General features: G+C 59.2%; 1 protein-coding gene across 1 annotated transcript; it reads left to right on the forward strand.

The window, feature by feature from the left end:
• Positions 1-5,923: 5,923 nt before the first annotated feature.
• On the forward strand, positions 5,924-27,771 carry RHBDF2 (rhomboid 5 homolog 2). Its single transcript, XM_056360275.1, has 19 exons — positions 5,924-6,054; positions 16,134-16,257; positions 18,439-18,588; positions 18,683-18,807; positions 19,372-19,564; positions 19,636-19,848; positions 20,407-20,535; positions 20,905-21,038; positions 21,279-21,491; positions 21,661-21,772; positions 22,294-22,368; positions 22,795-22,956; positions 23,099-23,199; positions 23,674-23,737; positions 23,867-23,961; positions 24,202-24,277; positions 24,734-24,834; positions 25,083-25,236; positions 25,870-27,771. The coding sequence occupies exons 3-19, from the start codon at positions 18,463-18,465 to the stop codon at positions 26,287-26,289; spliced, it is 2,493 nt and encodes an 830-aa protein (XP_056216250.1). The 5' UTR covers positions 5,924-6,054; positions 16,134-16,257; positions 18,439-18,462; the 3' UTR covers positions 26,290-27,771.
• The last annotated feature ends 226 nt before the right edge of the window (positions 27,772-27,997 follow it).

Here is a 27,997-nt window from a genome sequence, read left to right on the forward strand (position 1 = left end):
TTGCTTTCTTTAGATATTTCAGTAAATAATTACAAATACTTCCACTTATTTTTATTGTTTTCTTGGTAGAGGAAAAATGGGCTGGACAAAAAGCCCAGCAGCACATGGGCAATTAAATCGGTTTATTTTAAACTTGGGAAAGCCCACGTCTTCCAAGAGCTGTGCATCACTCAGGGTTCTGTCACCAGCAAATTATGGTTATGCTCAGGTTTTAACGATATATTTCATATCTACCTACATATAATGTAGTCCTGTAGCTGTATTTTGAGGTCCTGGTGCTGCTGGGAGATGGGTGGCTCTGTATGCCTGGTGGTGCTGCTGCTGTTTCCCAGCGGAAGGCCTGGCTGCCCTGCCTGTGCCCTGCCTTCTGCCTGCTTCCAGGATGCGGCTGGGCACCTTCTACTGAGCTGCTTTCTGTCCCTTGCAACAGAGTATCCCTGGCCCATGTCTGCCAGGGCACCAGGTGACATCTGCACCAGCTCTGCAGGTGACGAAGGGTGCAAAAGGCGGGGAACAGGTCCTGGGAATGGTACTGTCAGCTTTGGGAACCTGATTTAAAAAATAATCCTAGTGATGATGGAGGGGTGTGTGGGGGTGTACCAGTGAGACAGCAGCCATCCCCCTCTCTGTGAAACCCCATGTGACATGGTGCCCTTTGGGATCGTACAGGCTAGCAGAGGGGTCAGGGTGACAGCAGAATGGGGTGCCTGCAGGGTTGGGGTGTCTGCAGAGGTGTTGTGCCTACAGACACTGGGGTGCCAATGGAGATACAGGGTGCCGGCAGAGATGCGGGTGCGGGCAAGGATGTGCCAGGACTGTTTTGGCAGTCCAGCCTTGCACCCATCTCCCCTGAGGTCCTGTATTGAGGATGCTGGAGCCCCCCTGGCCACAGCCCTGCCCTGGCTAAGAGGGGCTGGGGCTGATGGAGGGCTGTGGTGCCCAGTCAGCCAGAGCGTTGCTCCCCGCACCAGCCCAGCTGCTGGATGCAGCTTGGCTGAGCACTGTCAGCAGGTAACCTCTCCGAAGGTGAATGCAGATGGCTGTGCAGGTAAACACCGTGCTGCAGCCTGTGCTTAGCCAGGCGTGGATTCTCTGAGCCCGGGCACGGCTCATCCTGCAGTCCAAGCAGCGGCAGCAGGGAGGTAGGCCAGGCAAGGGGGCTGCTTGGGGACAACTGGACAGCTTCTCCTCCCCACTCGCTTGCCCAAGGACACCTGGCAGGCAGGAAGGTTCAGCCTTTTGCAGAGCTGCTGTTCCAGCAGAAAACGTTGTATTCGGCTCCACAAACCAGAACCACTCCTGAGTAGGAGACAGCCATGGCTCAGCACCAGGGAGCCCAGCATCTCCCAGCCTGGCCTCTGCATACAGGGTTGGGCTTGGCTGAAGGGGCTGCGGGGAGAGCTGGATAAATAGCAGCGGACGAGGAAGATTGCTTCTCAAAGGTCACTGCTTCCTCCGCACTGCTATGAATTAGCCCGCTTCATTCCCTCCTCCTCTCCATGGCAGCATTCTCTGCCTTAGCTCCTGTCCCAGCAGCTCCCACTAACCCCAGCCCCAGTGCTAGGGGGCGAAGCAGCTCCCCCATCAAGCCAAGCTATTCCCAGTCTTATCATCTACTGGACAGTCATTTCTACTGGAAGGAAAATCCCCAAGGCTGGACCTTTATCCTATGAGATTTGCAAAAGGGAGCAGACAGCTTCCAGCCTCCTGCCCTTTCCTGCTCCACTAAATCACCCCAGAGCCCTCCCAAATGTTTATTCTTTGGGAAAGCAATAAAAGAGAAAGAAACCTCAAAAGAGAAATTCCCACCAGCGTGCCTTTGATTGCATTTGATATTGTTTTATTTCTTAGTGCTTTCCCACTGCCGGCTGGCTGAGGAGGGAGGCGGGGCAGGAGGAAACAGTGCTTGAAGGGTGTAAAAATACAAATTTCTCACTAGCATCTGTATCTGGAGGGGTCTGTGTGCTGCTCTGGGGGTGACAGTGCCTCTGAGGACGGGAGCTGGGGTTGCCCAGCTCCCCAGGCTGTGAAGGTGAGCAGGAGCATCCCTATGTTTGCAAAGGTGATTGAGCACGGGGCAGCTGCAGAGCACAGCACAGGTGGGCGACGGGGGCTGCTTTCCATCTCCTAGCCCCTCCATGGCCAAGACAAGGGAACAGCAGGGACTGCCAGGCAGTGACATCGTGACAAGCTCTGTCTGCCACACAGCCGGCTGGCACTGCTGCCACCAGCACTGTGATGCCAGTGGGGAAGGCTCACAGAACCAGAACTGGGTTCCCAGCTTGCCTGATAGGAAAAACTTCCCGGTGAAGCACCAAGAGCTAGATGGTCCCAGGGTGCCCCGTGTCCCCCAGGGGCTGGGCAGGGATGACAGCCGTGACACTGGCATGGTACCCACCGGGATGGCAAGTGGGGCAGCAGGCGCTGGTGAGATGGAGGTGAGAGGGAAGGGAGCGCTAAGTGATTCCAGAGGCTGAGCATCCTCTGCCGCTGCTGGGAAGAGCTTCCAGCCTGCTCCCCGCGGTGCTGAGCGCGGCCATGGCCTGGCCTCTGCCGTTCGCACCGGGAACGGCAGCGCTGCGGGCACCGGCACCGGCTGCGGGCTGCCCTCGGCAGGCATGGCAGGCAGCCGCCTGCCAGGGGGCTGTGCTGGCCTGGGCAGGCCAGGGCAGGATGGCAGCAGGGACAGGCAGCTTTTAACTCTGACTGAGATGAGACAGAGTGAGAGCAGGACATGGTGGGGGTCCAACCCACTGGTGAGAGCTGGGGCAAGATGTATCCCCTCCGTGTGGGATTTGCCCCCCCAGGTTGTGTCCCGATAAAGCAGGGGACGAGGGGATGGGGGGACCGGCTCCCAGAGAGGCTGTGGGGACACAATCCCATCTGCCTGTGTGTGGGAGCAACTCAGGACAACCCGGAGCACTCACACCCAGATGGGGGCTTGTGAAGAGCCAACAAGGGGAAAAAACTCCTGGAGAACCTGGATCGAGATGTTTTAGGGAGCAGTTGATGTGTTGGAAAGACAAGGAAACCTTGGACTACAGCCCCAGGATCGGAACATGTGGTTATTACAACGCGAAAACTATAAGGTTGTGAAAACCAGTATCTTTCACACTGAACATCTTTGTGACCTGCCTCTGAAGAGTCGCTGGAGCTGGTGCCAGGCTCCCAGAGCCCCTCTGCAGGCAGGCACTCACCCGAAAGGCCATTCCCCAGCTCCATCCAGCCCCAGCAGATCCCAGTCCACCTGTGTCCCCCAGCCAGGGCTGGAGGGTGCCTGGCGATTGGGGAAGGTCAAATACCGCAGGAGGCAGGGCTCCCTCTCCCTTTGGAGCAGGCAGCCTCCTGGCTCCGCCAGCTCTCCTGCAGTGCACGGCTGGGCTCATGCCACATATCACAGTCCCATTGGCATACAGGTTTGTGCACTGTCATCCTTGGGAGGAAAACCCACAGCTGCCCTGAATGCAAATGTCTTCTTCCAAACATATTTGAATTATCTGAGAAAAAGTCCTGCTACAGGAATACCAAGGCCAAGGGAAGCTGGGCTGAGCTTGCCACTGAAAATCCTCTTTGAAATGCCCTGAAACCTTGGCTTTGGTTTCTAATGAATCGCAATGCTGCTTGGATCTTCTCCCCACCGGTGCTTCAATGTGTCTCCACATCCAGAGCCAGGACCTGCTCTGGAGCAGCAGGCAGTAAGCAGCAGGACCTTGCCTGGCCTCAGCCTGCTGGGGATGGATCCCACCCCAGAAGACTTCATGGCATAACAGGGAGGGATGGCTTCTGCCGAGATGCCCCAGCCCTGGGCCTGGCACTGCACTGGGGCTCCCAGCAAGTCACCCATCGGCCCTGCTGGAGGCTGCCCCCTGTACAGGACGGGTCTCCCAATGCTGGGGCGCGGCAGCAGTGTCCCCTCCCTGATCTCCCCTGGGGACAGGCCAGCCAGGACATTTCTGGCCAGGCCAGCTTTGCACTGCAAAGGGAAGTGCTCTGCAGAGCATCTCCCCTGCACGGCACGCTGATGCAACACCCTGACGTTGCTGCCTTGGGGGTTTTTTGGTCATTTCTTTCGCTTCCTTATTGCCCAACGCTCCGCCGGGTTTGCACAGGTGGCAGTCACCATCCTCTCTTTCCATCTGTGGGCCTTGCCAGCCCACACAGGGCTCTGCCCAGCTCCTCCACAGGACACATCCTGCAGGTCCAAGCCTTGGAGTGGGATGTGGGCAGGACCACGTCAGCCATGGCTTTGGTTGGCCATTGTTTGTCCCAGCCAAAGACAAGGCTGATATGTCCCCTCCCAGACGCACTGAGAAGTCGGTGCCTGGCATCTTGGCACAGGTCCCTGCTTGCCACCTGCCACAGCCTGCAGCTGGGGACACCCCCACCTCCCTCCTGAGTCACAGGCAGGAAGCATTCCCCTGCCCCCCCGCACAGCCTATGTCGGGGTGCCATAGCCACCCACCCAGCACCCATCCGGAGCCCTCCCCTTCTGCACCTGCTTCAAAGCACAACTTCAAAGGAGCCAGGAGAAAATGAAAGCTTTCTCCACCCTTTTTTCTACCAGGAACCGGGAGCAGATTTGCTGAGCAAGAGCCCATGGATGTGGAAGGTGTGGGGCCACCGCCAGCACCAGCTCAACACCCTACTAGACAGCAGTGAAGCCAAGCTGGACCTGAGCTGCAGCACCCAGGGACAGTTTTAGCACAGCACGCTCGCTTGAAGTCTCCCTGTGAGGGTAAGGTAAACATAAAAGAAAAACGCAGTTTTGAATAGCGAGGCAAAGTTAATCCCTGCTCCCGCCTGGTCCTGGCTGTAAATGCAGTCGCTGCTTGCCTGAGACCTGGCAGCAAGTCGTGAATCAAGGATTTATTTTGTGGCCAAACCCCAGGGCGTATTTTCCTGTGTAAAAGCCTCAGCCACGCCAAACCCAGCCTAGAAAGGCCTCCCCTCAGCCCCCCAGATCCTGCCGGCACCCTCCATGGAGAGGGGAGGCTGCTGTGGGGTGCCGGTGGGCGGCAGGGCAGCACCCCGAGGGGCTCGGCTCTGCCAGGTGCTGGGTGAGTCACGACAGCCAGAGCCAACGTGACCGGCTCTGCCCCAGCCTTGCTGTCGTTACCCAGCCGGCTGTGCCGGAGCCCGCGGGGCCCTCTGGGGTGTGTCAGCCCACACCATGCCCGCCACGCTGCCTCACACACCAGCACCCCTGCGGCTTGGCAGTGGGGTCAGGGACAGTGCCCTGGGGTCCTAGCTGCGGCCAGTCCTAATGGTGGCTGGCCCTAACAGTGGCCAGCCCTAATGGTGACCAGTTCGAATAGCAATGGGTCCTAATAGTGGCCAGCCCTAATAGTGACTGGTTCCAGTAGCAGCTGGTCCTAATGGTGACTGGTTCTAATGGTGGCTGGCCCTAACAGTGGCCAACCCTAATGGTGACCAGTTCAGATAGTGAGAGGTCCTAATAGTGGCCAGCCCTAATAGTGACTGGTCCTAGTAGTAACCAGTCCTAATAGTGGCCAGTCCTAACATTGACCAGTCCTAGTAGCAGCTGGTCCTCACAGTGACTAGTCCTGATACTGGCCTGTCCTAATACTGCCTGGTCTTAACACTGGCCAGTCCTAGTAGCAGCTGGTTTTAATAGTGCCCAGTCCTGACAGTGGCCGGTCCTAACAGTGGCTGGTCCTCACAGCGCGCGGTGCCGGCGGTGTCCCGCCTCCCAGTACCCGATACGCCGGGGCAGAGGCTCGGGGCAGGTGGCAGGGGCTCAGCACCGCCCGCGCGCCGGCAGCCCCTGCGGGCCGCGGGGCCCAGGGAGCTGCCGCTGGGGCGGGGCCCCGCGGGAACACCCACGCATGACGCCATGGGCGGGCGCTCGGCGGGGCGGGACCCTGGGCGTCCCCGCCCCATGGGACCCCGCCCCCACAGAGACCCCGCCCCAGGGAGGCCCCGCCCCGGTACCGCCCCCATGCCCAGCCCGGCCCAGGTGGAAGCGGCGGGGAGCGGCGGCTGGTGCCGGCGGGACGGGACCGGGAGCAGGGTCAGGACCGGGGCCGCGCCGAGGTGAGCGGGGCCGAGGGTGGGAGCGGGGCGGGGGTCCCGGTGCTTCCGTGCTTGCTCGGTTTCTTGCCGCTTTGTGACCGGGCGCGTCCCGCCAGCTTCCTCCTTCGCCCCGCCGCTCCCGCCCGGTTCGGCCCGGTCCGGGTGGGCGCCTGCTCCTGCACCCACCCCCCCCACCCCCACCCCGGACCCTTTGCCAGGGCGGCGCGGGTCCCCCCGCCAGGGCTGCGGCCGTGCCCCCCGGGGCGGGCAGATGGGGGGACCCTCCTCTTCCTCCTCTTCATCACGGGGGCAGGTGGGTGCGTGGCCCGGCGGGGTGGCCGGGCCGTGCTGCCGGGGCGGGCCCTGCTCGCTGCCCTGCCCGCTGCCCTGCCCGGGGCAGGAAGGCCCTAACCTACTTCTGGAGCTGATGGCCCGATAAACAAGCGGGCCGGCGGTTTTGCGGGTGGGTTTTCCCCCTCCCAGGTGAGCGAGGCTGGCAGCGCCCTGCGGAGCAGCAGCAGCCTCGATGTACAGGCGAGGGCGGGCAGGGTGCCGGGGGGGGGGCAGGGTGCCCCTGTAGGGACCATCGTCCTCCTGTCCCGCCGCTGGGGCTTTGTTGTCGCTGCTGGTGTGAGCTTTGGTTGGAGGCTTTGGCGCTCGCACGTGCTGCCGCCAGCCCCCTGCCAACAAAACCCTGCGACATCAGAAAGGTCCGGCCATCCTACATCCCTACGGGTATCCCGCAGGGAGCAGAGGGATGCTGGGTGGGCATGGTTTAGCCACTGGCTCTTTTGCTGTTGGCTCTCAGTGGTTTTGGGACAGAGGTGTGAGGCTGAGCGTTACCTTGGTCCTGCCCTGCCTTGCTGCCCACCAGCAGCACAGGGCAGAGCTGGCCCCACCAGGCTTGCCGGCAGCCAGGTTGTGGTGTCTACCGTAGCCTGAGACCCCGCAGCGTTCACTCAGCTCCCCACACCCATGCTCTGCAAGGGGGAAGGGGACCCGAGAGGCTGCCTTGTTGCCGCTGGGTCCCTGCAGCAAGAGGAGGTGCTTGCCCTCTTCCCCAGCACAGCATCATCCTTCCCACTGCAGGGAGCCAGGACCTTCTCCCGCCTGCATGTGCCCAGGTCCTGGATGGTCACTTCTGGGGATTTCCAGGGTGAGCTCATCATATTGTTGCTGTCCTGGGCTTGCAGTGCACTGGCCCAGCTGGAGGGTTTAGGAGCATCCCATGGCTATCCTGAGTGGGCAGATGCCACCCAGCTCAGCTCACTCCATTGTGCCCTCTGAAGGAGCATCCTTTGGCTCCTGCCTGTTTCTCAAGTGGGAAATAACCGGCTTGGAAGTGTCCCACCTCCAAAACGAGTTGGAGGGTTCAACTGCAGCCATGCCTGAGAGAAACCAGAGCTGCCTCTGCCTGGTGTACCCCAGGCACCACTGGCTTCACAAGTGGCTTCCTGGGCTCCCAGGCTGCCCTACCTGAGCTCTGTGGTTCCAAGCTCCTTTGCAATTAACGAGGTGATTGACACCTGTTGCTGCTTGCTCATTTGGAGGGTGGCTTCTGCAGGTTTTGCTCCTGTTTGCTGGAAAGCATGTGACCGAAGTGAGCTTCGGTAACCTTCCTTCTCCCCCCTACCCCACAGTGAGGGTTTCTCCAGCACTGCTGCAGCTGTGCTGGAAACTGCACCTGGAGGCGCTGTGAGCCCCGGGGTGAGAAAGGGTAAACCACAGTGTGTGGAGTGAGGTTTAATGCTGAAACAGCCACCTCAGTACAAATTCTGCAGGATGAGGCCGAGCCCGGTGTTTCTGTCAGATGCATGTGTGAGCGGCATTGCCAGAGCGTGGATGCTGGCAGGAGGAACAATAGATGCCGGTCGGTGCTGGAAATGCAGTGTTGTGAATCTGGGTGGGAAGGTTGCTGGCGGGGTCGTCTCTCTTTGGGGGGCTGCACTCCATGGGATGATATGGGGAATTCAGGTGGTGTTTGGCTGTGCTGGGGTGAAAGACGAGCATGTGGCTGTATTCTGAGTCTGCGTTTTGCCCTTTGATAATGCTCCCATTTAACTCTTACAGTGAAGCTGAGGGATTCTCCCAAAGAAATCCTTATTCCTTCCCTTAGGTTATTGGTCTTGATCTGAAAACAAACCTTGGGATGAGCTTGGACTCAGAACAGTGCTTGTCCCCAAAGAAAGTGGGGGACTGCTGATGGAGAACCGGCCAGTGGGGGTGTTGTGAGGGGGTGTGGTGGTGGGAGCCCTGGTCCCACGTCCTAAAGCATCTGTGGCAGTGAGCTATGCTCTGTGAGGGGGGGGCTTGTCCTTCTCATGCTATCCCTTGCCTGCTGCGTGTGGGGAGCTGCCCAGGCTGGCGTGGGGCTCCTGTGATGTTTCCACATTTCTCACGGGCACTGGGAGCCCAGCAGGGACCTGAGCCCAGAGGAGCAAGCATGGGCTTGGTGCTGGCAGGGGCTCTGGTCCGAAGGAGTCAATTAGTGAAGGCTGAAAACTAATTACTTAAATCTATATAAACTCACAAGTGATGGGATCATAAACTCTCCTCTTGCGGAGCTTTTTAGCTAATGACTGCTGGTCCCTGCTGTCCTGGCAGGCTGGGAGATGTAATGTGACGAGCCCCCAGAGGGGATGGGTATGGTCTCTTTTAATTACAAGGCTCTAGAACTGTGGTTTGTTGGGAGCGTGGGATGCTCTGAGTTGTGGTTGTTTCCTGGCCTCTGAGTGAGTGCTGAAAGCTGTATGTCTGCTTGTGAGTATGGAAGCTGGTACCCTTTTTCTCACTTAATCCCCATTTCCTAAAAAAACAAAACAAAACCCAGTTGGTTGGTGGTTGCTCTCTTCATGAGCCATTTAGGGTGGGTAATGGACGGGGGGAGGGTGCTTTAGGGAAGGTCCATGTGCTCGGTGGCCCCAGGACCAACCCTGTCCTCTTCCTGGCCGCTGCACAGTACCCCTGTTCCCCCCTCATCCTTAGGAACCCACACCCTGAGGGCCAGCGTCGTGGGGTGCTGGTTGTGTTAGCTGAGCACGGGATGGGGGCAACCCCCAAATAACCAGTTTGGGAGGGCAGGGGAGCAGCCTGCTCCCCTGGTGGAAATGAAGTGTTCATGGGGTTTACGTGCAAGGGCTTCCCGCCCATCCTCCAATACCTTAAATTTGGGGGAGTTGTACAGATTTTGATAAAGCCTTACAAGCTGCCCAGGGAAGGGACCAGCTCTCAGGCAGTGTGGCAGTGGGAAGGCAGGGAGGCTTATTGCATTGCAGTGCCTCAGTTTCCCCACCTATGAAATACCACAAATGAGTCAGAAAGCATGACTAGCTCCTGTAAAACCCACTGCTTATCACCTCAAGGGGAGTTTGAGCAGCCACTGGTGCAGGACTTGCTGCTGTGGCCATACCTTGAGAGGGGAGAATGTAGCTGTGAACAGACTCACTCAACAGCCGTGGTGCTGGGGGCTGCAGCAGGGCACGGGGGCAGGGAGGGAGCAGGGCAGTGCCCAGTGACGCTCCTCAACCTTTTCCTAGCAGCCCTTGGGTGGGAGGGAGAAATCAGCCAGCATGGGGGGCACGCTGTCTCTGTGCTGGATGTTCAGCCCTGTGGTGGGCTGCTCGGCCAGGTGGTCCTGCCCTCTGCTCCCATCCTGGGGGCTGCCACTTGCCCAGCCATCCCTCCCACCTACAGGTGCCTTTGTGAGCTGCTGCAGCCCAGGGCAATGGGCCCCTCCTTCTAGCAGTCTGTGATGGTTTAGTGGGTTTTTTTAATTGGCCTTTTGCTTAAAAATAATAATTCCTGATGTATTCCTCTGGTCTGACAGACCTGCTTGGGGCAAGGGAGATGTGGCTGGTACCCCCCTGAGATGCTCAATGTGTCGGAGCATTCCCCCTCACTGTGGGGCTGCCTTTGCTCCCCATGCATCATGTGACAGCTTGTGCCAGGGATTTGGCACGGTTATCCTTGTAATTTGCTGGCCTGCAGGAATGCCAAGACTGGGCTGGGAATGACCTCCCGTTATGTGTAAGCCCGAAGGCTGCACTCTGAGCTTGTGGGCAGCCAGGGTGAATCCCCAGTGCTTGGCATTGCTGTGTCCTGTCCTTTCCTCAGCTCCTCCATGATGTGAGCAGGGAGATTTTGCTGGGACTGGCACAATGCTGCTGGCATAGGGCTTTTCCACAGGTGATGCCATGATCAGGGTGAAGTCTGCTCATGCACGTGGTGGCTTAACGCAGTCCAAGACTCCTGAGGAAGACATGGAGTTGGCTCCTTAAAAATCAGCATCTCAAGCCCCTACAGTGAGCTGTATGGCTTCCCTGTGGGTGCAACTCCCTGAGGTGGGATGGCAGGCAAGAGGAGGATGGTGAGGGAGACCCCATCACCAGCTCTTGGCAGCTGAAAGACTGCAAAGTGCGTTGCTGGCACAGGTCCATGGCAATGCTGCGATGGGGTGAGAGCATCACATGGTTTCAGTAGGCACCGGTGAGCATAGGATCCCTCGTGCTGGGCTTGCGCTGTGTTGGATGGAGATGAGCTGTTTGTGGTCAGGCTTTCCTCTGCAGGGTGTGGACCTGGGTGTTTCTGGCCTTGTGGCAATTGGGACCAAAGGGAACAAGGCTGAAGAGTGGCCCCCATTCGGCTGCTGGTGCTTGAGAGGATGGAGGGGTGCCAGGGAGCAGCCTTCCTGGGTTGCGCTGGGGCCAGGGGACCACTGAGGCTCAATGGAGTGTCTGAGGGGCAGCCCGCTGCCAGCCAAGGTGCCATCTTCATCCATGGCACAGAGGGACACTGCAAGGTCCTTGTCCCCTCTTCTCAGGGAGCTCCTTGCCCTGAGTGGGGATTGAAGGAGGCTGCTGGCATCCACCTGGGTCTCTCCCTTTGTACAGAATGGGGGCTGGCTGGGTGAGCAGCCTGTTGTACAAACCTTGAAATGGCTGAGCCGAGATAAGGAGCCTGTTCCCAGAGATAGGGAGCTGTAGCTGAGGGGGCGAGTCCTGCTGCCAGCCCAGGGCTCATCTTGTGTCTGGGATGAGCTGAATTCATTTGCAGGGCTGAGCACCACTTCCCACTGCCACATCCCACAAGGCACAGGGATGCTCAGAGCTCATGGCGAGGGGATCTTCTGCAAATACAGGGCGTTTCTCCCAGCACAGCGCTGCTCTGGGTGGCTCGGTGCTCTCTGAAACAGGCAGTGGGGGATTAGGGAAGTCTGCAAGTCCAGCTTGAGCCCTTGTGCCCAGAGTCACTGTCAAAATGAGTGTTCTGCAGAAAAACTGGAGGAAGAAAGTCCCCCTCCATCCCCATTGTCATCTTGCACCAAGAATTTTACTTCGAAGACGGAAGTGAGAATGAACTCAGTAATGACCTGTGGCGTGGGGGATCACGAGCAGACAGCCTGCAGGCAGGCTGCCCCCCTTGCCTTGGGTAAACAACCACCTGGGACCCTTCAGCCCCTTCCAGAAAGCGCAGCCAGGGCCACAGCACTTGCACCATCATGCCCGTGCACCCCATGTTTAAGCCAAGCTAATGAGGAATCAAAGTAGGTCTGAGTAATTACTCAGTTCTGAGATAAAATCAAGTTAGATCAATCCTGGTAGCCTGGGGAATCCGTACGGCGCCTGGAAAAGAGCTTTCCTTGGGTTGGAGAGTGCTGCAGCCCTGCCTGCGGTGCTGCCGCGGAGCAGCTGGCCCCTCTGCACGGTCACTGGTGGAGCTGCCCTTGCTGCCAGTGGTGGCTTTGCTCTTTCCAAAGCTGTTGGGGTGGCTCGAGGCCTCCACATGCATGTTCCCAGCTTGGCTTGGGCTCCAGCCCAACAAAAGGGCTGGTGGGCTGAGGGTCCCCTTGTGCAGCCATGGCCCCTCCAGCAGCACCCACCACCCCAGCTGGTGCGTCTTTGCTGTGGGAAGCAGAGAGTGGGTTTGTGCAGTGCCCCCTGTTTGAGGTTATTCTGCTGTGAGGGTCTGTGGACGCCCTGGAGCCCCTAGGGAAGGGGGAGTGGGGAGGTGTGGGGTGAGTGGTCAGTAGCACCGGGGGACCCCGGCTCACCAGGGCTCACTGCCCACCCCAGCAGGTCAAGAAGCCTTCAGATGCCAGCACTTGAACCGCTGGGACAGGGGGTTGTTGCACCAGTAAAAATTAATGCGGGTGGGAAACAGGCCATGGCTGAGATGCAGGAAATCCTCCGCATGGCTCTTCCCACCCACTCCCAGATGTCGCTGGCAAATCCTTCCCTCTCTTTGCTGATACCAGTAGCAGCACCCAGGATGGCCGGGCAGACCGGGACCACACACTCCCGGCGATCAGACCCTTGCGGCAGGGAAGTCCAGCACATGGCTGCCTTGTGCAGTGGCACGAGCAGCCATGCACCCTCCCCGGCTCCCACTTGCTCTGCCCACTGCACCTTTATCAGCAGCATCCAGCGCAGCACCCCCGGCCAGCGTGCTCTATCTCCCCGGGTAGCTTTGCTTCCTCCCAGGGCACGGCACTTGCCTGGGCTGAACAAACCCGCTGCAGTTGCCCAATGTCCTGCCTGATGTGGAAAATAGGAGAGGATTTCCTAATGGCAGCGTGGGTGAGGTACATGCCAGCTGCCTGCACGCCCCAGGGACCGGCCGGGCTCTCGGCACTCGTCGGGCATCCAGAACCTGTCTTGCTACCCCAGCTGCACTGAAGATGGGGATTAAAGCTCCTGCTAGTGTTGGTGCCGACTGCATGGGTCAGTGATGTGGGAGAGGGAGGGGGCAGCTTAAAATACCTCCTGAAACACAGCAGTCCTCTCTCAGGACTCAGAGTGAAACCTTGCGTGTCGCAGGTTTGCTGAGTGGTCCCATTGCAGTGGGGTGGGCACGCTTGGGGAAAAGATGGGGTTGCCTTCTCTGTGCTGGGAGGAGAAAAAAAAAATCAGCCTAATGTGGTGCCAGGGTGTGAAATGGCCATGTGTGAGCTGGGGGGGGGTTCTGTGCTGTGGGCATGGGGCTCTGCAGGGTCCCCAAGGGACAGGAGGGTTCCTGCAGCAGAGCTGTAAAGTGTATTCTGTTCTCTTTTTTTTCTTTTTTTTTTTTTTAAAAAAAAAAAAAGGCCTGAGTACTTAAGCAGAGGTTGGGAGGAGGCAGGCAGCAGAGCCAGGCTGCTCCTTGCCTTGGGGGTTGGTGCTCTCCAGGTCTCCCCATTCGAGTGGGTCCATGAGGGGCTGAGGCGCACACAGGTCTGGGCTTTCCAAGAAGAAGGAAAAATGTTCAGATATTTAGTTCCCCATCCCATAATTATTTTTCCTTTTTTTCTTCTTCCCAATATTATCTTTTCATTTCAAGAGCTGTTTGTGCTGGACTACTTCTCTCAGATCTGAAACTTGAGACTGGAAAATGGTGAAAAAGCTTTTAGAAAGGGAACAGAAGGGGGGGAGGTGCTGGGCAGCCACCCAGGGTCCTCCGCTCGGGTGCGAGTCCACAGGGACTTGAAGCTTAGAGCAATTGGACGAATTGACTTTCCTATCCAAGGCTCTTAATAACTAGGAGCACCTTTTAACAAGGCTCCAGGCTTGAGAGAGTCTTTAACACGCTCGTGAATCATTTACGGGCAGCCATTGGCGGGCAGCAGCGGCATGCTCTGCCCGATGGGCTCTTGGGTGCGAGCAACTGTGATGGCTGTGGGGCTTTTTCAGGGGCTCTGCGGCACTGCTGACCCCTTTCTCACTCCCGTACAAAGATGGAGAGGGAAGAGCAGGGGCGCATTGTGCTCACGGGGGTCCTGCTCCTGGCCCTACACCCTCGGGTGGCTCAGAGCTGCTTTCTCCTCCCTGCTTAATTGCACCGGCACGATGCGCTTTTTATTCCAGTACTGGTAATGTTGCCTCCCTCCACACCATCAGGCTCAGGAAAGCAATTCTGATCCTTCTTTGAGCATCTGTGCACCCACCATATGCTGCATACATCCTCCTCCAACCGGGGCTGCTCTGCAGTGCTGTCTACATGATGGTTGTGCTTGGTTGCCCCCAACTCTGCTCTGCAGGTTGCCACTTGGCCTTGCTGATGGTCCCTTTTGTGTTGCTTGGAGCATCCTGCAGTGATGCCTTGTATGAGCTGCATCAGTTTTTTCCATCACTTTCTTCCTTGGGCGTGCTTCCTCAGCATCTGTTGTGACTTACCCTGGGGCTAGGAGCCAGCACTCCTCACCCTCCCTGTACCTTGCCTGGCTGAAGACTAAAACCTCATCCCAGTTGCTCACCACTGACCCCAATACAGCTGCCCTCTTGGGAGAAGACGGGGGTTTCATGCCCCTGCTGCTGGATGTCAGGCTTTGGTGAGCTTCAGTGGGCAAGAGAGCTTTGAGAGGGAAGATGGTGATGTTGTGGGATCTCTTGTTCTTATTGACCAGACCAGCTTACCGCCCCTGCATCCCTCTGCCCATTTATCTCTCTCCCGTGAGAGATAGCAGCATCCTTAGTGCATTTTTCTCTCTCCCTGGAGATCTTTTCCAGCTTGAAGTGACATTGTGCTGCCCCCAGGACCCTTCTTCTAGCTCAAAGTGCACAGCTCCTGCCAAGCTTAGGACGTGCTTCTGCACCCCCCGCTGCTGTCACCTGCCTTGTCCCTGCAGCAGGGCATTCACACAGCTGTCATCCGTCCATCCTGTCCCTGTCCAGTGTGTGTGTCCATCCGGTCCGCCCCCCCCCCCCCCCCCCCCGCAAGCCTCTCACTTCCCTTTCCTGACCCCAGAGCAAAGCCACTGCATCCCTCCTGGGGACTGTGCCAAGGCTCCCTCCGGACCCACAGCACCACTGGGTGGCCAGGATGTGCCCAGCAGATGGGATTGGTGCCAGGGCTGCTGGGTGGAGGGCAGTGCTACTGGTGGTGTTGTCCCGGGGTTGAAGGGGACCCGCAGTGCTGATGGCAGGGTTGCTCTGGCTGGAGGTGCTGGCCAGCCCGTTCTCACGCCAAGCGTGCTGGGCAAGAGTGGTGTCAGCACCAGAGAGGTTGGATGCCAGTGCAAAACATGTGGGGAGCTGGAAAACCCCTTCCCAGAACTGTCCCTAGGGGATTTCTGTGGCTGGCATGGGGTAAAACTTGTTGTGGGTCAGGATCTGTGCTCCGGGGTGGCCGCTGCACCCAGCCCATGTGGCCATGGGGACTTCAGCCCTTGGGGGCTGCTCTCCTCCTCCCCGCTCTCCCTTAGTGCCAAACATTGTGTTAATGCACAGAGCTGTGAAAACTGCTCCAGCCGTGCTGCGTGACCAGGACGGCAGGTGCCTGCCAGTTGTGCCAACTGCCCTGGGAGCTGCGTCACCTCGCTACTCCGGGGAGGCCAGCTCCATCCCTCCACCCATGCAGCACTGGGAGCCGGTGGGGAGTGGGGCTGGGCTGTTAGGTGGGCTGCAGAACTGCTGCACCAGGAAACACAGGGGTCCCTGCAGAGAGCTGCCTGGGGTGGGGTGGGATTTCAGGATGGGGGTGTAAGAGTGGGGCTGTGCAAGGGCACAGTGTCCTCTCGCACCTCTGAACGATGCAGTTTGGCTTCAGTTTCTGTGCTCCTGGCTCCCGCCACTGACAGCAATTCCCCAGTGCTGGAGGAGGATGAGGGTATCCCAGGGCTTGCTCTGATCCCAGCATGTTCCCATCCCTGGCTCTCCAGAGCAGCTGGCATCTCAAGTTCATTGCTGGCTGCCCAGGGAGGAAAACAAACAGCGTCTCCAGCTCACCAGTGGGATGGAAAGTTTTGCTTGCTGGGGCTGGACTGCCTGGCTGGCATTGTCCCAGCTGCGCAGCTATTAAATACCTCGGCGAGGCACTCTCCTTCCATGCCCACTCTCGTGGGTGTCTCGCTTCCCGATACCTTTGCTTGGCAGCAGTGGGCAGAAACTCCCTGCCTGCCCCGTGCAGTTCCCCGGCCATGGAGCAAGGTGCACTGCTGCGAGTGGCGGCTCTTCCTCCTCCTGCCGCTGTGCCATGGCTGGTCCGTGTTGCCAGTGCCCAGCTGCCAGCGGCCCCATCCCCAAGGCCCAGGGAGTGTAGAGCTCAGCTCTCCCTCCGCCTGGGATGCTCCCGCAGCCCTCCCTGCTTTTCCACGCGTGGCTTTTCATTGCAGCCTTTCTGTCTGCCAGGTGAGGCAGGAGATCAGCCGTGTCCTGGTGCTGCCGTGCATGAAGGACGGAGGAGGAAGAGGAAGGCTGCGGTGGGTGTTTGCCATCAAGACGTGCTGTGTGGGATCCCTGCCACTCTTATGAGGTAGGGAGACCCTGGCTGACCCCCCAGGAGAAACTGGGAGCTGGTTGCTCCCAGCTTTGGCACTTAATGGCAGCAAGGGGTGAGGCAGCAGCTGAGCAGCTGGCAGCACCCAAGGGTGCTGCTTTGGTGCACCTGGAGAGGAGGGGAGGCAGGCAGCATGCTGGGATGCTGCCTGTGATCACAGGTGCTGCCTCCAGCAATATCTCACGTGGTCCTGGTGTTGTCTGTGTGATGGCTGCCTTGCGTCTTCCCGTCTAGATCCCCACCATGAACCATATTTGTCACCCTGGCCAGAGAGGAGCAGGGTTAATCTGGCCTGCCCTGCCACCAGCCAGGGCTGCTGGTGCCCTTGGATGGAGGGGTCTTAGCGAAGCCACTGCCCTGGTTGTGCCTGGCATTTCCCCAGCCACACGCGTTTCACGTGTCCCCAGTATCTCATCCAGCGGTACCACAGCCAGCCCTGCAGGAGGGGAGCATAGCACGAGTTTCAGTGCAGAGGCAGGCAGGGGCAGCAGGCTGTCACCTGGCCCAGGAGCTGATGGAGGGCAGTGGTGCCTTCTAGCGCCACCAGTTCCAGGCTCCCACGTCCCCAGGGAACTGGTGATGGGCTCCTGCATCCTGCAGGTCCCATGGGGTCCCCATGCTCCTAAAGCCAAGTTTTGCTTGTGGTGGGGTCTGAGGGGTGGGTTATGCTTGCGGCTTGGGGTGCTGGGAGAGCTATAAATGTGTCCCTGTGCTGGCTTCTGCTTCAGGAACAGGCTGCCAAGAGGGACCCTGTTGCAGAGGGGGCTACTGGGGTCCTGGTCACTCAGCTGATTGCCTGAGTGCGGTTACCGAAGGAGAGTGGAGCTGTACGAGGCTGGTTATTCGGATCCTGGGCAGAGAGGAGCTGAGCCTGTGCATCAAGCTGGGATTTGGCAGCCAGTGGCACTGTTGGACTCTGAGCTTGACTCGGTGGTGGTGGGTGACAGCAGAGGAGCCACAGTAGGCTGCCTGGTTCTCCCAGGGGACTCTACCATCCCGCTTAGGTGGAGAGGGCCAGCTCCCAGCTCCCTTAGGGAGCAGATCCCATGGGAATGCCAGTTGCTTATGGCCAGCCCGTGGCAGGGCTCGGCGCACACCACACAGGGGGAGCATGGCAGGAGGCACTGTCCCTGTGCTGGCACGTGGTCGGGGGGATGAGAAGAGGACAGCGGGGTTGTGCCTCCCTTTGAGAGCCTCCATAGCCCCTAATAGGATCTGGGACTTGCTCCCTTGCACTCGGATGGAATTACCTTGCCTTTGAGGTCCTGCCTGGTAGAGCCAGGCTACAGGGACCCTCGGGAGGGGATTGCTTGAGGAATTAACCGCCTCTTAGCCATTAAGCTTCACCTTACTTGCAGGTGGGGCCAGGGAGGATTCCATCTCCCAGCCTGGCATGTGTATACATGCCCCGAAGGGGAATATCCCGCATCTCCCCTCCCATGGGACACCCATACACACACACGGCAGGTCCCGGCTCCATGGCTGGAGGTGACGTGGGCTGCCCCAACCACTCGCTGCAGCAGGAGCTGTCCCCTATGTGGGGGTGTGAATCGGGTGTTTTCAGGCTTTGTGTGTCTCCTGCCTGGCTGCATCCCCTCGTGTCTCACCCTGCCCTGCATGGGCAAGGTGGGTGCTTTGCAGACCCCTCAGGAGCGCCTGTGAGCCCCCATCTGCTCTGTCGCTGTACCAAACCAGGGGGGCCAATGTCCCCGTGTCTGAGAGCTGTGGCTGTGTGCCATGGGCCAGGCCAGGGCTTGCAGGGATCCCCCCCATGTCTCCCATGCAGATGCCAAGTTGCTCAGGCACATCCTGATGGGGTGTGAAACCTGGGCGTCCCACGGGTGCTGCTGGGGATGCTCTGACCCCATTGCTCTTGCCATCCCTTGCTCTGCTTCCAGCAGGTGAAAGGGCGGTACTGGGGTGTGATGGAAGCCCTCCTGTCCACCCAAACCCAGGGAGGCGATGAAGGTTCTGGGGATGCAGTGGCTGGGCTGATGGCAGCGAGATCTCAGCAGCACAGCTGGTGGCCCAGGGGGCTGAGGCAGTGAGATCTCGCTGTTGAGGCCCCGTCTCCCACTGGGACCCAGCCTTTCCACACACACAAACACCAGGGGAGAATTTTCCTTCCTCTCTCGCTGACTCCTTGCACCCTCCCAGCCTGCCAACTGCTGCCGGCCCAAGATGTCAGCCGGCGACAAGAACAGGGGCTGCCGCTCCAGCAGCAGCCGCCTGCAGAGCAAGAAGCCCCCCAACCTTTCCATCGTCATCCCCCCCCGGGAGGCAGAGGAGGATGGCATCCGTAAGGAGGTGAGTGACAGGGCTGGGCTTGGGGGGCTGCCATCCCCAGGGCACCACCCCCCGCCATGCCATCCTGTCCCTAATGCCTTGCTCTGCCTTCCAGCCCTCCAAGGTTCCCATCTACCGAAAGAGTAAGAGCCTGCAGGAGCCCCGCTCAAAAGGATCTGACAGCTTGGAGCACCGGCCCGGCTTCCGCCGGCAGACTTCCCTGTCCCAGAGCATCCGCAAGTGAGGGCCAGGGAGCAGCAGCGTGAGGGCAGGGTTGGCTCTGGCAGCGGCTGGGTCACTGGAGAGGTCCCTCGGTCCTCGTTGGGGTGTTGTGGCTGTGGGATAGAGGGTCATGTCTCAGAATGGAATGCCTTAGAGGGTTTTGTGCAGCCAGCTCTGCTTTGACTCACTGGTATCTGCCTGGGGATAATCCTGCAGCAGAATGGTTTAGTGCCAATTCACACCATTTTTTTTCTATGTTGGGGAAGTTTCTCAGCCCTGTTTATGTAGGACTTTCACAGGCACCTCAGGATGGACATCTGCTGCAGCCTTGAGCTGATGCACTGTCCTGTGCGAAGTGCAAGTGTCGATGGAGTTGCCTCTCCAGAGAGACCCAAAGGCCAGCAGCCCCCTCCCTTCCCTTTCCCCTTCCCTGAGACCCACAGCAAGGTCAAAACCTCCCTGCTGCGGGCTGGGCTGGGCCACCCCAACCCAAATCACCTACCAGATGGGATGCCAGGTGGAATGGCAGTACCTGGGGTGGGGGGACCAGCTGGGTGACCAGTGTGCACATTGTGTGTCCAGGGGCACAGCACAATGGTTTGGCATCAGCAGCGACTGGGAGGGGAAGCGGCAGCAGTGGCAGCGCAAGAGCTTGCAGCACTGCAGCATGAGATATGGCAAGCTGAAGCCTGCCTACCGTGACATGGAGCTGCCCAGCCAGGAGGTGCCCTCCTTCCAAGGCACCGAGTCACCCAAGACTGCCAAGATGCCCAAGGTAGAGCCCGGGACGTGGGGTCGGGCTGCCAGCCTTGCTTTCCCAGCACCGACACCTCTTCCCTCCTCCAGATTGTGGACCCGCTGGCCAGGGGCCGTCCCTTCCGCCATCCTGATGAGACTGACCGTCCCCACACACCTCACCACGTCCTGCCCCCACTCACCCCCAGCGTTGTCTCCTTGGCATCCTTCAACAGCATCCGCTCCGGCTACAGCCGCCTGCCGCGCAGGAAGAGGGAGTCTGTTGCCCACATGAGCTTCAAGGCGGCCGCAGCCCTTCTCCGCGTGAGTTTTGGGGACCTGGGGAGCATCATGATCTTCCTGAAGTTTCAGCTCTGTCTCTTGCCCATCGTCTTTGCTTCTTGGCTTTTTGCTTTGCACAGAGATCTCTGACTCTCCAGCATGGCTTTGAGGGGGGAGGCTCTGGTGAGTTTTAGCCTGGGCTCTGCTTAAAAAGAGAATTTCTAGTGAGGACTGGACATCCCAAGAAAAAAGCTGTTTCTGGGTTTCACTGTTGAGGCACCAGGAAGCTTCTCTGGCAGCTCTCTAGCCCCTGGGGAGCCCTGAGTAACCCTTGGGTATGGGTTTGTGGGACTGGGACCGAACGGGATTCACTTGTCATGCTGATTGACGTGGTCATGGTCCAACACTGGCCCTGAGGAGCTAAAGGCAGCAGCATCTGCTGCCAACCCCTGCTGCCTACCCTTCCCACCCTGGGGGATATGGTGTCCAGTTGGGACTTAATGCTTTGCACTTTGGGGAGGGAAGCTCTGAGAAACCCTCAGTGCTGCAAAATCTGAGGGCCTTCTGGTTGCTTACCTGCATTTGCTTCCCTTGCCAAAGGGACGCTCTGTCCTGGAGCCGCTGGCTCCCAAGCAGAGGAGTAACAAGAGGAGCTTCATGTACCCCAGCTTCATGGACGAGGACATGGTGGATGCTGCCGATACCCTGGACTCATCCTTCTTCAGTAAGGCAAGCGCCGTTCCACACCTGGAGCAGGGAAGGGTCCCCATGCCCCTGCACAGGGACTGGATGTGGAGCGGAGCTCTGACAGAGACCCCTGTGTTGGTGCTTTGCCCTGCCCCAGGAGCAGGGGCATCAGCGACTGCTGTGCCCAGTGCTGTGGTGCTCCCTGGGAGTGGCAGGGAGCAATGCCACCACCATCATGGGGATGTGTCACACCCTGTGACATGCAGTTGGTGGGATGTCAGTGGGGGTTACCCCCTCCCTGGGTTCTGGAACCAGGCAGAGCTGGGTTAGTAGTTGATGGACATGCTCGGTCAGGGGAAGGTTTCTCACCCTTTGCATGCATCCAAGAACATGCCTCCATCCTCCTTTCAGATGGACATGCATGACGAGACGTACTCCATGCCCGATGATGTCTTCGAGTCGCCGCCTCTATCGGCCACGTACTTACGCATGCACCCGGTGGGGGAGGATGCCAGGTTGTCTCCTGAGGTGGAGCAGCCCACCCAGTGAGTACTGGCTCTCAGCAGGGGCTGCCCCTGAGGCTGCCCAGATGCCCTGCTGCAGTCAGGACAATGTCCCTAGCCATCCCTGCCGTGGGCAGCAGGCACTTTCAGCTCGCTTCTGGGAGGATGAAGCCAAGAGGTGCCCCTAGCCCTCATTCCGGGGCATCCTCGGGGCTGTGGCTGTAGGGTATTTCTCAACTGGTCCCTTTCAGCAGGTGTGATGGCTTTCTCTTCTCTCTGCAGGCGGGAGGGTACCCAGCTTGCTTCAGCCTCAGCTGGCACCAGCCCAGCTCCCCGGCGAGGCAGGCGCATCGCTTCCAAAGTGAAGCACTTTGCTTTTGACCGCAAGAAACGCTACTACGGGCTGGGGGTGGTAGGGAAGTGGCTGAACAGGACGTACCGCCGCAGCCTGAGCAGCATCGTGCAGTCGCAGCTGGAGATCACAGACAGCCACCGGTAAGGGGGGACTGATGGGGTGGGGTGGGCATGGGGCTCCTCAGGGCTCCCCAGCTGTAACTCAGATGTGTCCCCCCTCAATGCTTGGGGACCAGGGCTCAGGGGACTGCAGCATCCCTTTGCCCAGCCATCCCTGAGCTGCTCAAGTTTTGGGTCCTTTCCTCCACAGGCCGTATTTCACATACTGGATCACCTTTGTCCACATCCTCATCACCTTGCTGGTCATTGGCACCTATGGCATTGCCCCCATTGGCTTCACCCAGCACGTGACGACAGAGTTAGTAAGTTTAAGAGATACTGGCCAGGGCTGTCCCCTTCCAGCTGTCCAGTGACATGTCTGGCTCTGAAATGGCAACCAGCTAACTGCTGAGGAAAGCCAGGCTGATGGGGTTGATCCTGGGAACCTGCAGCCGGCTGTGTTGCTCCCTGGCACCCAGGCCAGAGAGGAGAGTAGGCATCCATCTTTGGGGGGGGGGGGGCTGTGACAACCAGTGTTCCATGCCTGATGTGCTCCCTGCTAGGAGTGGGAGCATCTCAGGGTGCTGCTGGCTCCTGCTGTTGGAGAGGCTCCATTAAGTAGCCAGGACAGGAGGGGTGCGTGTTCTGGAGGAGCAGCAGCATGTTGCAGCAGCGTGCGTGCTGGCAGCAGAGCCGCTCTCCCTCCCATGTTGCTGGTGGGACACAGCAGCCCTTCCCCTCGGATGAAGGGGGCTGCCCAGCCCTGTCATGAGCAGACAGAGGGGGCTGCACCCCTACACGGCCGGCTCCCTTGGCAGGAGCTGACCCTGGCCTGGCCCGGCAGGTGCTGAGGAACAAGGGTGTCTACGAGAGCGTTAAGTACATCCAGCAGGAGAACTTCTGGATCGGGCCCAGCTCGGTAAGGGCTCCACTGCCCCTCACCCCCTGGCCTGAGGCTCTGCCCTCTGGCAGCTTCTGCTCCCCCTGCGTCGAGCCAAGGGGGGTCCCTGGGGGGAGAGCTCAACCCCTCGTCCCAGCCTGCTGCCCTGGGCCCTTGGTGTACTCATCCTTCTGGGACCCAGTGCCTGGTCCCTGGCCAGGCTGGAGGCTCAGCAGTGCTTCCCAGAGCTGCAGCATCACAGTAGGGTGGTCAGGAGAGACCACATCCCCTTCCCCACCCACCTTCCCTCCACTGGTGTAACTGAGACTCTGGGCTCTCACCTGTGAGGACCCCCTGCCCCTGCTGAGTGCTCCCTGGGGGCAGCTGGAGGAAGGGGAGGTGCAGGTGGCCATGGGACATCCCCCCTGGACGGACATCCTGCCTGGACTGACATCTCCCTCCCAGATCGACCTGATCCACCTGGGAGCCAAGTTCTCCCCCTGCATCCGGAAGGATCGGCAGGTGGAGCGGCTCATCCAGCGCGAGCGGGACCGGGAGCGTGGCTCTGGCTGCTGCGTTCAGAACGACAACTCGGGCTGCATCCAGACCCTGCCGCAGGACTGTTCGGTGCGTGCCACCGTGGGCCCTGGGAAGTGCTGGGGAAAAGGGGGAAACCATCTGCGCCCTGCATAGCACCAGGGCAGGATGCATGCAGGCTCAGAGTGGTGCATTCACTGCTGTATCCTTAGTGTCTCCATCCTCATTGCAGGAGACACTAGCAACGTTCATCAAGTGGCCAGGCACCAATGCACCGGCCAGGGGCTCGGGTGAGAAGCGGACATCAGGGGCTGTGTGTCACCAGGACCCCAGGTAGGAGTGACAGCTGGGGAGAGACAGCACGGTCACTTGGCTGTATGCAGGGCATGGTGGGGGTGCTGCTGAGGCTGCATTTTTCAGCTTGGGTGCCTTGAATCCCCTTGTCCAAGGGGCTGGGGGGCTCTTGCATACTGTAGGAGAATGATAAGGAAGAGGGAATTGGTGAGGAAACTGAGGTGGGGTCTGTCTTAAACATAGGTGGTGACAGGTGACAGCATTGTCTTGCGCTGGTCCCTGCCTGCTCTGCTGCGCTGGTATGGGTGATGCTGTGAGCAGGCATCAATGGGGTTGTCTGGCAGATGTGAGTGCTGCGGGTGCTGCAGGACACTGATGTGCAGGATCCCTCCCAAGCCAGGGGAGGGGGCAGGTCCCAGGACTGTCTGTGCCCAAGGGGCATTACTGGTCTGCAGAGAGGGATGTGTTGGAGGGGGGACCCCACCTGACTCCCTACCCCCATCCTCCTGGCAGGACTTGTGAGGAGCCAGCATCCAACCCACCCCACGTGTGGCCAGACGACATCACCAAGTGGCCGGTAAGAGCCCAGTGCCACCATAAGCTGGCTGGCACTGTGGGGAGGCACAGTGGGCAACGAGCCAGGCAAGGGGCTGCAGGGAGAGCCTTGGGCCAGCCCCTGACCACAGCTTCTCTCTCATGCCTCTAGATCTGCACCTACGAGACCAAAACCAACCACACGGGCTTCGCCCACATGGACTGCCAGATCAAGGGCAGGCCCTGCTGCATCGGCACCAAGGGCAGGTGGGTCACAACGATGGAGGCACCCAGACGGGGCTCAGCTCCCCCCTCTGCCCTGCTGCCTCTTGTTGCCTCATCAGTGTCCAGAGCTGTGCCAGGGAGAGAGGGAGGTTATGGAGCCTCGGGGGGGGGTGTGGGAAGCATGGCGGTGGCAGAAACGGCTATGGGAGCAGAGGGGGATGCTTGAGGGGAAATGGGGAGCGAGCTCTGCCCTGAGCAAGCCTGCTCCCTGCGTCTGCCCAGCTGTGAGATCACGACGCGGGAATACTGCGAGTTCATGCATGGCTACTTCCATGAGGAGGCAACGCTCTGCTCACAGGTGAGCAAGGCTGGAGGGGGGGTATGTGGGACAATTCTGGCAGGCAGGTTGTGCATCATTGTGCTGATGCCAAAGGGCTTTATAATATCCCACCAGGAATGGGATGGGTGTGAGCAGGGGGATGCCCAACTATCAGCTGGACTGCTGCTGCTGCTGTGTGCCCGCCTCGCTGGTGTGGGGCAGGAGGGGATGTAGGGCTTCAGCTGGGCAGCACCTGTGTCCTTGGGAAAGGCACATCCCAGGCAGGAAAATGGCCCTTGAGCATCTCCTGGGGCACTGGGGATGCTTGGTTGCTCCCTGCCCAATACCTGGGCAATGTGGGTCCACCACTACCACCCAGGGTCGTGTGTCTCCCCCCCACCAACTGACACATGGCATCACTGGCCTATGCATCCCTGTGGCTTTGGGATTGGGGCTGAGCCCCCTGTCACCCCCCAACCCCATCTGCCTTTGCAGGTGCACTGCCTGGATGAGGTCTGTGGTCTCCTGCCCTTCCTCAACCCAGAGGTCCCCGACCAGTTCTACCGCCTGTGGCTGTCCCTGTTCCTGCACGCTGGGTGAGCCACAGCACACACACACCCCTGCCCTGGGGGATGGGGGGACTGGAGTATCCATTGGGATGGTCTTCCGATCCCTGATCCCTGATGGGTTGGGAGAGAAGAGGAGAGCACACCCCCAGGCTACAACAGGTGCCATCAGTGGAGGGTGTTTTGTAAGAATTCTGGTGCCCCAGGGCAGCGGGTGGGAGGGCTAGGCAGGAGCTCTGGCAGGGCAGGGGTCTCTAACACAGGGTGTTTTCCTCCAGCGTCATCCATTGCCTGGTGTCAGTGACTTTCCAGATGACAGTGCTGAGGGACCTGGAGAAGCTGGCAGGCTGGCATCGCATCTCCATCATTTTCATCCTCAGTGGCATCACGGGCAATCTGGCCAGTGCCATCTTCCTGCCGTACAGGGCAGAGGTGAGGGTTGCGGGGGGGCTCTGCCCTCATCACCCTGAAACCAGTCAGCTCCCCTGGGGACTAAAGGACACCCCTCCCCATCCCTGTCCTGGCAGAGGCTTAGGGAGGGGGCTGCAGCACAAAGCGCTCGTGCCTTGGCACGTTTTGCCACGGTGGGGTGGGAGGCTGGTGTCCATGTGGCACAGTCTGCCCACGTGTCGGACTCGCACGTGCTGCATGGGCCACACGTTGCCACGTGTCGGTGTGTGTGGGGGGTTCCTGGGCGGGCAGATGGCTAATCTGCTGGAGCGAAACACTGCCAGGCTTTAAATAAGATCACGCTGAGTGCCCTAATCCCACCTGGGGGTTCATCAGGATGGGGGCGGGGGGCTGTGGCATGGGAGGAGGTGATGCTGCCTGGCTGCTGAGTCATGGAAAGTACAGGTTCTGTTGAAACAGTACCAGCGTGCTCCTCTCCTCTTTCTCCCGTGCCAGGGCTTCTGCCCCTGAGCTCCACACCAGTTTGACTGCAGCCCTTGGAGGGATGTGGGAGCCAAATGCATTTTGCGTGGGGAAGAGACAGTCCCTGGGGACACGGGGATGTGTCCAGGGTGATGTGTGCAGATCTGGCCATGACTTCCCCCATCCCTGCAGGTGGGCCCTGCTGGGTCCCAGTTTGGCTTGCTAGCCTGCCTCTTCGTGGAGCTCTTCCAGAGCTGGCAAGTGCTGGAGAAACCCTGGAAAGCCTTCCTCAACCTCTTCGGCATTGTCCTCTTCCTCTTCATCTGCGGCCTTTTGCCATGGATAGATAACATCGCTCACCTCTTTGGCTTCCTCAGCGGCCTCCTCCTCTCCTTTGCCTTCCTGCCCTACATCACCTTTGGCACAGTGGACAAGTACCGTAAGCGAGCCATGATCATAGTCTCCTTGCTGGTCTTCATGGGGCTCTTTGCCTCGCTGGTGGTCTGGCTCTACGTCTACCCTGTGAACTGGCGCTGGGTGGAATATCTCACTTGCCTGCCCTTCACCAGCAAGTTCTGCGAGAAGTACGAGCTGGAGCAGGTCCTGCACTGACTCTGCTGGTGGGGCTGGGGCTGGGAGAGGCACCGGCAGTGATGCTTCCTGTGGGGTAGGTCTTCCTTAGCCTGGAGGAAACGGCAGCAGCTTCTCTGGGGTGGGACAGACCCTGGGGCACAGCTTCACCCTCGGGCTCACCCCTGTTAAACACTGGGGATGCAGTGGGGAGCAGGGCTGGAGCCAACCCTGCTTTGCACCCCTTTGGGGCTGCCTCTTGACCCTGAAAAAGCCATAACTGGTTCGGGTGCTGACCCTGGCTGCTGCCTGCATGGGGAAAGGGCCGAGGGAAGCGGGATTTTGGTGCAGCCATGGCCAGGCTGGGCTCCCAGCCCTGGGGCTGAAGCTGCTGAGGTCTCCTGCCTGTGCCTCTGCCGGCCTGGGACCCCATCCCACCTCGGTGCCCCTGGGTGCTGCAGCTCATACTGTGAACACAACCCCCTTTTTTGCAGGGGCACTTTTTTTATTTTTATTCTTTTACCAGCAGCTCTTTAGGCTGAGGGTTTCCCCCACTTTGGGCTCCCCAGGACCTCTGCTGTGGCCATGAGGTGTTCAATGCTGGGATTTGAAGGTATTATTCAGCCCCACTCTAGCATCTGATGCTCCCTTGAGGCCATAGAAGGAGACTTGTACTTTCCACCTGGGTTCCTCGTGGGATGGAGAGGCAGGACTTGGGCCCAGAGGGACTTCTTTTCCCTTTATTTCAGTGAAATTACATTTTTGGAAGCAGAGAAGCAGCACATATTGCATTTGTAGTGCCATGCCAAGGAGGCAAGCATGGAGAACAACACCCTGGAGGGGTGGGGGTGTTGTGTGGCAGCCCCTGAAACCCACAGACCTTTTGGGAAGCCACTGGTGTTCCCACCTTTCACTCTGCCTCGAGTCCCTGCTGTTACCCCTTTCCCTTTCTCAAAGCATAGAGACCTGGGTAACTCTCCTTCCTCAAACAGAGAAGTGCTGAGGGGGGCAGTTGCCTTCCCCCTCCCCCGCCCGAGGCTGTACGTCCCCACCTACCCCTAGCCCTGGGCTGCTACTTCCCAGCATCTCCTCCTCCCTCCCACCGGCTGTGGCATGAAGGCAGGTCCTTCCTGGGGTCCGGGTGACCCCTCTGGGCTGGTTTGGACCCAGGCTGGTGCCAGGCTGTCCCTCCCCTGGTACATGTTGCTTTGGTGCTGCTGGGGCTCAGCACTGTTAAATGGAGGAAGGTGGGAATCCCCCAGCCGGGATGTCCTGGCGTGAGTATTCAAGGGCTGGGAGCTCCGCTCCTGTTGTCCATAACTGTTCCCCGGCTGAGCCCAGGAGCTCTGTGGCACCTTGTGTCCCTCCTTCCACCATGGGCCAGTGCTCATCCCTGCTCTGTCCCTCTGGTTGCTGCTCCAGCCAAAGACAGACACTTCACCTCATTTGTCTCTTTTTGATACTTTTTTTAAAAGCTGTGGGTTTTTTCCCCCCTTAATAAATTTCTACCTGTATTTAATGAGACGCACAAGGCCTCTTCTCCTTTCTCAGCCACAGGGATGCAGCACTTCTAGGGGGTTCTGGTTGTTTTCGTAATGGTTGGTGTGGAAGGGAAGGAGAATGTGCAGGGCTGCACTGTCCCCTGGTACTCCCCAAACCCCTTCCTGGGAGGGGGCAGGATTTCAAGGGGAAGCCGAAGAGCTGGAGCAAAAAGACCCATAGACCCTCCTGACCCTGCCTAAGTGCAGAG

The sequence above is a fragment of the Falco biarmicus genome, chromosome 1, assembly GCF_023638135.1.
Source record: "Falco biarmicus isolate bFalBia1 chromosome 1, bFalBia1.pri, whole genome shotgun sequence".
Lineage (NCBI taxonomy): Eukaryota > Metazoa > Chordata > Aves > Falconiformes > Falconidae > Falco > Falco biarmicus.